General features: G+C 56.6%; 1 protein-coding gene across 1 annotated transcript; it reads left to right on the forward strand.

Annotated features, from left to right (window-relative positions):
* Positions 1-2114: 2114 nt before the first annotated feature.
* TPBGL (trophoblast glycoprotein like) lies at positions 2115-5205 on the forward strand. Its single transcript, XM_054441089.2, has one exon. The coding sequence runs from the start codon at positions 2574-2576 to the stop codon at positions 3720-3722; it is 1149 nt and encodes a 382-aa protein (XP_054297064.2). The 5' UTR covers positions 2115-2573; the 3' UTR covers positions 3723-5205.
* Positions 5206-10934: the final 5729 nt, after the last annotated feature.

Genomic DNA, 10934 nt, shown 5'->3' on the forward strand with positions numbered 1-10934 from the left:
CATGGCATCCATTCCCAGCCTCAGCTTCTTGGGGTCAGGATGAGCATTCCTTGTGGTGCAGGACCCTCTCAGATGCAGCCCACCATCTTGGACAGAGTCCTGGGCAAGGACCCTGGGGCCAGGTTTCTAGGCTAAACCCTGAAACCTTGACGGGGACCTTGGGGCCCCTCTGGCCTATTTCCCCATTTGTGCAAAACAGAGGACATTTGCCTTATTCTCTGGCACCTGATGATTCTAAATTCTCTCCAGGCCTCATTTCCCCAAATGAGGTGTCGAGCACCCCCCCAATCAAGGCTGCCTGTGGTCCTGCAGCTCCTTTCCTAGGGGGCAGCAGGGGAGCGGGGCATCAGCCAATCTGAGGCCAGCCACCACGGGGGCCTGGGGAAGGAGTTCCAGCCTTGGTAGTGGTCTGTGATTCCTCAGGGCCTGGAAGCAGACAAGGAAACAGAGACTGTTCTGTTCATTCAGTCTGTCATCTGCACTACACACTCTCCTGTGATAGTCTCTATACTGGAAACACAAAAGTGAAGACGACCTAGTGCCTCCTACCAGGGGAGATGTCAGAGCTGGGGCATGTTGCTGTGTGGGCCGGGGTTTAGGGGAGTGCTATAGCTGGGGGCCCAGCCCCAATGGCATCTACTTGAGTACGTGTGCCCATGTGAGAAAAGACATCACCAGCCTGTTACCTCTACAGACCAAGGGCATGGTGCAGGGCAGGAGGAGTAGGGTCTATGCTAGCCAATCTCTGGGTCCCTATACTTGGCATGGCTTAAGCATGGGCCTGTAAGCTTGCCCTCTGAGAATGTACCCACGAACCTGCATGGGCTCAGAAGTATGCATATTCAAATATGTCTTTATGAATTTATGGACACATGCCAGGACGCACTCAAACCTACGATCCTACGTGCACATATGAATGAGTCTGCATGGACTTGCATGAGACACATCTGAGCTCTCACACCTGGGAGAGTTAAGACAGGGGGTAGGGAAGAGAGAGGTGTTGGGAGGAGGGGAGAGCTGGGAGACCTCCACCATCACCAGCTCTGTTCTTTAACGTTGGTCCTTGCCCAAGACCCAGGCCACTGCAGGGTCTGCCTCTTCTCCTTAAGTGGTATTGATCCTTTGGTCGATCTGTTAAATATAACCTCAGGGAAGGAGTCAACGTAACAACCGTACCCAATTCAGGAGAAAGACTGATTCTTGGGAGGAGGTGGGGAGCCTCTATTCCAACCAGCTCTGCTGATACCCGAATGGCCTGCGGATCAAGTGTCAGCCTCTCCAGCCTGAATAATTCATGCCAAGGCCAGGAAGGCTCCCTTCTCAGGAGCCTCTTTAAATCAGGTTTAGAGCTTCCCAGTTCTGGGGGGGAAAAAAAAAAACCCAGAACAAAACAAATCTGTAAACAGCTCAGCCCCCACCTCAGCCCTGGCCCCTTCTGAGACCCCAAACTCCATGCTGCAAAATCTGCTCCTGCTCTCCCAACCTCTGGTGCCCCAAACCCCACTCACAGGTGGAGAAGCCTGGAGGGACTGGTTGATGGTGTCCAACGGAACCCCAGGAGTCTTAAGAGGTTTGGGGGCAGGGAGTGAAAGCAAAGAATAGAATCACTACACCCCCGGGTCTCTGTGCCTAGGACAGTGCTTGGCAGAGGAGTCCAGCCCGGTGGAGGAAACCACATGGGGGAACTCCTGGCAGAGGCAGAGCGGCCAGAGTTGGTGGGTGGCAGGGGAGCGGGTGCCACAGACTTCTCAGAATGGGATGGGATGGGATGGAGAAAAAGCTGGTCGCATAGGACCTGCAGGGGTGGTGACACAGCCGGGTCTAATGGAACTAGGGTCACAGAGAAAGAAGCAGAGCCTGGGGATTTTCCAGTCTCTCTGCCTTAGGAAGAGGCCGGAAAATGAGTAACTTTCTCAGCCCATCCCTCATCCCTTCCTCCTGTAGTAGGAGCAGCTCTAAAATCCTCCCCAACCCCTGAATTCTCCCTGGTGGTGACCCACCTGCCTGCTCTCCGCAGCCGGGCCCCGCCCCACACGTGCTGGAGAGGGAGGAGGAAGGACCCAGCTTAAATGTTGGGGGTGGAGGAGGAGGAAAACCAAGTCGGAGACTCCAGGAGCCAAACTTCTCAGCAGCCCGGAGGAGCGGGGGCGGAGAGGGTGAAGAGAAAGCGCAGCAGCCAACAGCCCTGATTCTCAGGAGCCTCCCACCCCGCCTCCCACGGCGAGGAGGGCGCGGAGACTCCGCTGGGGGCGGAGGACGAGACCGGGAGGCGGGGAGGTGGGAGGCAAACCCTGCCCACTCGGCTTGGAGCCCGGAGCGGCCGCGGAAGCCGGAGGCCGGCAAGCAGGGCGAGGGCACCGGGGTTGGGGGGCTCCGCTCCCCGTCTGACCCCTCTCGCCCCCGGCCAGTCAGCCAGTAAGTGCGGCTCCTCTGACTTTCGAGACAGCGAACGGACCGACCGGGACTGCCAGCCGCTCCGGGTCAAGGACTCGCCCCACCCGTGCCTCCCACCAGGCGCTCCCAACTCACTGGTGAGCGCGGCGGCCCGGGCGCTGGATGCGGGGGCGGCCACGATGGCCCCGCGCGCGGGACAGCCGGGGTTCCAGGGGCTGCTGCTCGTGGCGGCGGCGCTGAGCCAGCCCGCGGCACCCTGCCCCTTCCAGTGCTATTGCTTCGGCGGCCCCAAACTGCAGCTACGCTGCGCGTCGGGCGCCGAGCTCCGCCAGCCTCCGCGGGACGTGCCGCCCGACGCGCGCAACCTCACCATCGTGGGCGCCAACCTGACGGTGCTGCGCGCGGCCGCCTTCGCCGGCGGGGACGGGGACGGCGACCAGGCGGCGGGCGTGCGCCTGCCGCTCCTGAGCGCGCTGCGCCTCACTCACAACCACATCGAGGTGGTGGAGGACGGCGCCTTCGACGGGCTGCCCAGCCTGGCGGCGCTCGACCTCAGCCACAACCCGCTGCGCGCCCTGGGCGGCGGCGCCTTCCGCGGGCTGCCCGCGCTGCGCTCGCTGCAGCTCAACCACGCGCTGGTGCGGGGCGGCCCCGCGCTGCTGGCCGCGCTGGACGCTGCGCTGGCCCCGCTGTCCGAGCTTCGCCTACTGGGCCTGGCGGGCAACGCGCTGAGCCGTCTGCCGCCAGCCGCGCTGCGCCTGGCGCGCCTGGAGCAGCTGGACGTGCGCCTCAACGCGCTGGCCGGCCTGGGCCCCGACGAGCTGCGCGCGCTGGAGCGCGATGGCGGCCTCCCCGGGCCGCGCCTGCTGCTCGCCGACAACCCCCTGCGCTGCGGCTGCGCCGCGCGCCCCCTGCTGGCCTGGCTGCTCAACGCCACGGAGCGCGTGCCCGACGCGCGGCGCCTGCGCTGCGCCGCCCCGCGGGCGCTGCTGGACCGGTCGCTGCTGGACCTGGACGAGGCGCGGCTTCGCTGCGCGGACAGCGGCGCCGGCGCTCGCGGAGAGGAGGCGGAGGCCGCCGGCCCGGAGCTGGAAGCCTCCTACGTGTTCTTCGGGCTGGTGCTGGCGCTCATCGGCCTCATCTTCCTCATGGTGCTCTACCTAAACCGCCGCGGCATCCAGCGCTGGATGCGCAACCTGCGCGAGGCGTGCCGGGACCAGATGGAGGGCTACCACTACCGCTACGAGCAGGACGCCGACCCGCGCCGCGCGCCCGCGCCCGCCGCGCCCGCGGGCTCCCGCGCCACCTCCCCAGGCTCGGGGCTCTGAGCGGCGCCCCCGGGCTCGGGGCTGCCCTTGCCTGGCCCGAAGCCGTGGAGATGAGACACCCGCGAGCCCCGAGCTCTGAGACCTTCCTCTGACTCGGAGGCGCTAAGCCGTACCCTCTCGTTCCCGCCTCCGAGAGCTCCCACCGTCAAAGACCCAGAGATAGCCGGTCCGAATCCAGAAACCCCGCCTGCCCACCCTAGTTTCCGAAACCTCCCTCCTGAACCACTGAAAGTCCGTTCCCCGTCTCGGGGCTCACACGGAGACTCTGTCCTTCAAGGCCAAAGCTCTGAGACTTGCCCCCAGCACTTGCCTCCGACACCCGAGACTGCACTGACCTCCCTCGCCAGCTCGGAGCCCTCAGTCCACTCCAGGGCTTGTGGGCCCTCCCATCCCATTCTGGACTCGAAGCACAGCACCCCCATCAGAATGGTTTTGTGGATTTTGAGCCCTTTGTCCCATCCCAGAGCTCAGAGCCCTCCATCCTGCACGGAGGCCCAACCCTGGGGCTCGGAGAATTGGGCACCCTCCCCTCATCTGAGAATATATTTCATACCCCTGCCCCCCCTTCACCCACCCCCGCCTCTGGCTCAGGCCCTTCCCTTCCTCGGCTCAGGCATGGGGCTCAGCAACTAGTCTGTCCCTCCCATCCCAGGGACAAGCACACCCCATCTAGCCTTAGTGTGGAGCCGACTCTCAGCCTTTCCCACCAGGGCGCTGACCTCCCGATACTCAGTGCTGGTCCCCAGTCTCAGACTCTCAGCTCTTCACCCCGATCTGACTTTCGTCCCCCTGCCCAAGCCTTAGGCTCTTGACCCCCCATACCCAGTGCTGGCACTCAGCACCCACCCCTGCCATTCACTAGTCAAGGTCCAGTGAGGAATCCGTCCCTGGGATGTCCTCATCCCCTTTTTCTTCCAGGACGAGCTCTTCAGTCCTGCTAGATAGGTGCAGGTGCCATGCACCCCTAGTGCATACTGGCAGATCCTTGTGGGGCAGGAGAGAGTCTTGGGTGTGTGAAAGGGATAGTAGGGCATCGTGGCCTCAGAGAGGGGCAGGAAGTGGGGTCTGAAGGGCTGGAAGTTGCTGCCCTTCGATTTCTGTATGCTCTCTCCCACCCCGTGGCTCTTCACCCTTGGGGATTCCTTGCCACCACCACTACCACCACCACCTCACCCCGTATATCTTCTGAAAGAGAAGTAGGTCTTGCCTCCTGCCTCAGGCACAAGCCCTCCTGGTTCAGGGTCAGAACCTCAGCACCTTGCCTTCTCCATGATCCCAAAGCACAATTGGTGAGTGGGGGAGAGGACCCCCTCTCCCTGACTCCCCACCCTCTAGATCAGGCAGAATGGCTGGCCTGTGCTGCGTCTGCACACAGGAAGTCACCTTCCTTTAATATATTGGCTTGAGGCCTGCCTTCCCTCCCCATACCCAGAAAATCTGGATCTCCCTTGAGCAGTTTTCTATAAAGTCTGCAATAATCTCAGATACTCTACTCTTGTTAGTGGTGCCGTATCATTCCTGCTGACCTCGGAGTACTGATGGGGGTGGGAGGGGACTCTTGGGAGGGCATTTTGGACCTCTTTTTGGTGGGGCAGTGACCCTTGATGCGCTCGCCCAGACTGTGGGAGAAGAAATGGGCTCTGATTGCACATAGCAGGATTAAGGTTAGATACATGGAGGGACTTCCCATTGGGATGACATTGTTCCCCAAGCCAGCCTGCTTTCTATCATCGGAGGAGGGGTTATGCACAGCCAAGGTGGGATTCGACACTTCCTCTACATCCTCTTCCCTCCCGTTCCTCATCTTCAGGATGGGGATGGAGTTAAACTAAGAAACATTAGCCTCAGCCAAGACCATCCGGGAGGAAATCCAGCTACAGAGAATGAGGAGTTAATTCAGACAGGAAAGAAGAGGGATTGTTTGCTGCTTTGGGATCATCCCCTCTAATGAATTATTATCTGATACTCCTTTATGTCCTGTGTCACGTCACGCTCTCCTGGCCAGAGGGTAAGACCTGCGTATTGGGTATGTGAGAGGCTGCGTGTGGGGGGTGTGGATGAAATGACTCCTTGAGATATGTGAAGCCAGGGGACGGGAGGGCCAGGAGGGCCAGGAGGTCCCCAGGCTGGATTGTTTTGCATGCAGGGTCACAGGGCCCTAGAACCATAGGGCAGAAGCCTAGAATTCTGGCATTTTCTAATTTTAGGGCCACATAATTCTAGAATGTGTGCCTTCTAACTATTGAAAAGGACTGCAGAGGTAATGTGGGAAGCCTCCTAAGCTGTCTCAACAGGCGGCATCATCTCATGATGGGAGGCTCACTCCCTCCCTTCCTTTCAGTGTCTGAGGAGCCTGCCTGGGACTCTGACAGCCCCAGCTTTGCCATGGGGCCAGGAGCACCCCTCAGCCCAGGACAGCTCTTCACAAGTCAGAGACCATGCATGGGGCTCCTTGTCTTTTCCCGGCATGCTCCCTACCCCTTCTCCCAGTCATTCCTCGTGAGAAAGGATTAAGTCCTCTTGACACATTCCCCTCTGTCACCTCAAAAGGGTGCCCCGCAGTCCCCCAGAACAATATAGTGATGGTCTCTCTAACCCAACTTAGAGCTTGTTAGTTGATTTTTGATAACTATTGATTTAATACTGAGTTTAGCAGTAGCTCTCATAAAACCTCAAAGATTTTTGCTGAAAACCCATAGCTAATAGCAGTTTTATTTGCCAGGACTTACTGTAGTCTTAAGCTACATTAGCAGAGAGCATGTCCTTGGAACTGAGGAGGCGATCTGTAAATCTGTAGATCTCTCCAGTTCCAAAGATGTATATGAGAGCTACTGCTAAGTATCAAATCAATAGTCATCAAAAATCAACTAATTGAGTGTCTACTGTGTGCCAGTTGGTGTTTAACCTTAGTACCATTCACTGATCCCCATTAAATGTCTTTTCTGGGCGGCCATCCTCCTTGCTGTCTGTTAGTGGCCTATAGCCTTATGGGGCTATCAACAAGGTCCAGGGCTGCCAGCTTCACCTCTTCTACAAACCCAGCCATTCACTCAGCCCTTACTGAATGCAACTCTGCCAGTCCTAGAAAAGCTAACAATCCAGGGAAGGAATCACATTTAATCAAGATCTGGAGAAAAGAAATCCCAGGAAATAATGAGAGCTCAGAGTAAGAGCCCTGACCCCACCTAGACAGACTTCTTAGAGGAAGTCACATTTGAACTGGGTTTTGACGGATGAGTAGAAGTTTGCTGAACAGAGAAAGATCAGAAGTACCAATTTCTGCAAAGGTCTGGAGGCAGGAAGATCTCGTTAGCCTGAGGATTGAAGGCCAGCAATGGCTGGGGGTAGGTAGGAGGATGCGTATGGGGTAGAATGGATCTACTACATTCACCGCATTCTCCACTGGGAAGCACTAGAGGGACCTCTGCCCTTAGAGGAAAAGTCAGGAAGGTAGAGAGGTGTGATGGGGGCACAAGCAGCTGCACTGTGCCTCCTGCTTGTAAAGCCTGGTTGTTCCTTCCTTCTGCTCATCCTTTTTGTGCCTGGCCTCAAGCTGGGCACTGGAGACACAGAGGAATCAAACCAAAGCCATGGCCAGATAAGGGCAGCGAGAGAAGGGAAGGGGAGGGGAGCCCACAGAAGCCTTGCAGTAAAAAGTGAGATGGGGCAGCTGACTGGCCCTGCCCAGACTCCCTGACACCATCCACTCCAGACTCTTTCTCAGAGGTGCCAGGGCCCCACTAAATGGCCAGCCTCCTCCTCTGATCACACACTGGGAGTGCTGCTGGAGTGTGAGGTGAGCAGAGGCCCAGAGGCCTGGGGCCTGCCTGCATGAGCCAAGTGGCAGAGGAAGAAATCTGCCTGTAGGATGTCCCCTTAAAGAGCAGGCGTGGTAAAGAACAGGAGAGGAGAGGACAGGTGTGTGTGACTGTCAGAAACACGGGAGATGTGAAGCCAGCTGCACACCTGGAGAAATGTGGCAGACTTCCCAGGTTCTGTGACCTCATAAACACTGTGAAATTGTCTTTCAAAGACGTCTCCTTGAGAAGCCTTTTGCTTCCACGCCCCCTCACCTACCCACACCCTCAGACCTGGGCTGGGAACCAGGGAGGAACTAGCTAGAGTCAGGAGGACTGGGTTTGAGTCTGAACTCAGCACCTGACTTGTCATGTCACCTGGTCCTTAGCCAGAAATACCAGTTGAGACCCTACTATGTGCCAGGGTCTGGGGATTCAGCAGTGACCACAGCAGAACCAGCCCCTGCCTTCCTGGCCCAGCCTGACACTGTGGCCTCGGACACCCCTGCCTGCCTCTGGCTCCGGGTTCCTTCTGTCCGGGCTGGGGCTGGACTTGTGACCTCTGGAGACACTGCCTGCTATCCCTGAAGTCCATCTCCTTCTTCATTAAGCCGCTGCCTGGCAGACTCTCGGCCCTAATTTATGGGTATGGCCTTTCCCAGACTGGGAGAAGTGACGGGGGCAGTTAATATTCCTGTGCTAATAATACACTTGGCTGCCTTCTGAGTCCCCCCTCTACCCTTCACCCCTGCCTCACCACCCCCACCTGCTTCCCTCAGCACTGTCACAGGGTGATTTGCCAGGAGCTGGCCAGGCCCATGCAGACCCTCAACTAACCCTTCATTGGATGGGTGGGGAAATTGAGGCCGAGAGTATGCAGGAGCCCGTCCAGGTCACACAGGTTGTCAGGAGCAGATCCTGAGCCCAGGATGCCCCAGGGCTACCCCTGCTCTGCCCTGGGTCTGAGCATCTGGCAGAGCCACCCTGCCTCCTAACTTGCTATCTCCACCTGTCAGTGCATCCAGGAGCCAGCCCCAAGCCTGAGGTAGCCTGAAGATAAAAATAAGACAGTGAGCCGTGGAGGGTTGGAAGGACTCTTCAGCCTCTGTCAGCGGCTCCGGACAGGCCTCAGGAGCCCCATGCCAGCATCGTGCCGGCAGCGGCCCTGCTGGGAGTTATGTCTACCCTCCCTGAGAGGAGAAAGGGGCTTGTCTGGACCTCCAGGCTCTGAAGTCCCAGGCATTAAACTAATTCTTCCTGAACTTCTATCATCTGAGCACGAGGCTCACCTGGATGAACCAGATCCTGCTCCTGTTCTCGATCAAGATGGTGACCACACACACAGGACACTGTGATCATGGAAGCACAGGGATCCCAGGGAGGCCCCTAACTTAGGGGATCATCCAAGCTGGCAAACTTGGGAGTGAAAGGGGCCACTATTAATCATTACATTGGAGCAAGAATAAACTAGGACTGGCTGGGAGCAGTGGCTCACGCCTGTAATCCCAGCATTTTGGGAGGCTGAGGTGGGTGGATCACCTGAGGTCCGGAGTTCAAGACCAGCCTGACCAACATGGTGAAACCCCATCTTTACTAAAAATACAAAAAATTAGCTGGGCATGGTGGCGCATGCCCACTGGGAGGCTGAGGCAAGAGAATCGCTTGAACCCTGGAGGGGAGGTTGCAGTGAGCCGAGATTGTGCCATTGCACTCTAGCCTGAGCAACAAGAGCAAAAGTCTGTCTCAAAAAAAAAAAAAAAAAAAAAGGAGAAGAGTAACTAGGATTGCACCAAGCTGCTGGGCCCTGGACTTCAATGACTTTTGACAAGACCTGGAGAGAAAAGAAAAAGTACTAGACTGTTAGACTTGACCAGCAAATCTACCAGCAATAAATAACTAATACACTCCCCTTCTTTGAACCCTATTTTCCAGCTGCACCAAACTATGGAGATGTTAGTAATCGGGCCCAGCTCTTCCATGCCCTGTGCCTTTGCTCACACAGTACCCTCTGTCTAGGATGCCTTCCCCAACACAGGGAGCACTCAAGACAGCCCAGGAGTCCGCCAGTCTTTATGACCCCACTGTCTTTCTCCTACTGCTGTACCACCCAGACCTTTCTTTGTACTGACTGGCTTTCTTGCCTCTTGTCTGCACCAGACCAGAAGCTCCCACAGGACAGAGGCCGGACCCAGTCACTTTTAGGTCCCCAGTCAGGGTGCACAGAGATTTGTGAACACTCTCCCAGCCCCTGCCCCCACAGAAATACAAAACGCAGGGGAAGAAGCATCACGCAGGACTCTGTGGCCTCCCCCTCTGCACATTGGATGGGAGCTTCCTTTGACTCCCACAACCCCCCACTTCATTAAACTGGAGTTTTGATTATATAAGACAACAGCTGACTCCGTTGTCTACAAAGTGAGCGAGCAGAAAGAAAATGCAGTTTTAGAATATGTGGTCATGCAAAACACAATTTAGTCTTAGCCTCTTAACTTTGGCACTGATTTATTTGTTTATTTATTTATGAGGTCTCCCTCTGTCACCCAGGCTGGGAATGCAGTGGTGTTATCATAGCTCACTGTAACCTTGTACTGCTGGGCTCAAGCAATCCTACCGTCTCAGCCTCATAAAGTGCTGGGAATACAGGCATGAGCCACCGCGCCTGGCCAACTTTGGCTTTTTAATACAATTACAGCTTCTGGCCCTCCATTTGGGATCTTTGTCCAGGGCTCTGTCTGAGCAGCTCCTGCCACTGGCTTAGTCTTGGTTCCTCGCCCCAGGGAGCTGCAGCGACATCTGTTGGCCGATCCGTGTGGGAGCCGAGTCAACTTTAACTTTTCTTGGCATACATGCGCCCTCTGCTGGTGGAGATGGGAAAGTGCCTTTCTTCGTTCAGTCAATAATCCATCCAACAAGTGTGTAAGTGCCTGCTGTGTGCCAAGCACTGTGCTAGGAAGATGAGGATACAATTTTAAAGAAAACTAAAGCCGGGTGTGGTGTCTCAGGCCTCTAATCCCAGCACTTCGGGAGGTCGAGACCAGCAGATTGCTTGACCTCAGGAGTTCGAGACCAGCCTGGGGCAACATGGCGAGACCCCGTCTCTACAAAAAATGCAAAAAATAGCTGGGTGCAGGGGCGCCCTCCTGTAATCCCACCTACTTAGGAGGCTGAGGCGGGAGGATTGCATGAGCCTGGGAGGTGGAGATTGCAGTGAGCCGAGATCATGCCACTGCACCCCAGCCTGGGCAGCGGTGAGACCCCATCTCAAAAAAATAAAAAAAAAAAAAGAAAAAAGAAAAAGAAAAGAAAGAAAACCAATAAGGTCTCTGTCCTTATAAAACAATAATAGCAAAAACTAACACATATAGAATTTACTATGTGCCAGAGATTGTTCTAGGTACTTTACATATATTAATCC

The sequence above is a fragment of the Pongo pygmaeus genome, chromosome 9, assembly GCF_028885625.2.
Source record: "Pongo pygmaeus isolate AG05252 chromosome 9, NHGRI_mPonPyg2-v2.0_pri, whole genome shotgun sequence".
NCBI classification, from domain to species: Eukaryota; Metazoa; Chordata; class Mammalia; order Primates; family Hominidae; genus Pongo; species Pongo pygmaeus.

Coding starts and splice junctions, on each gene's coding strand:
- TPBGL (XM_054441089.2), top strand. CDS start 2,574: ATGGCCCCGCGCGCGGGACAGCCGGGGTTCCAGGGGCTGCTGCTCGTG.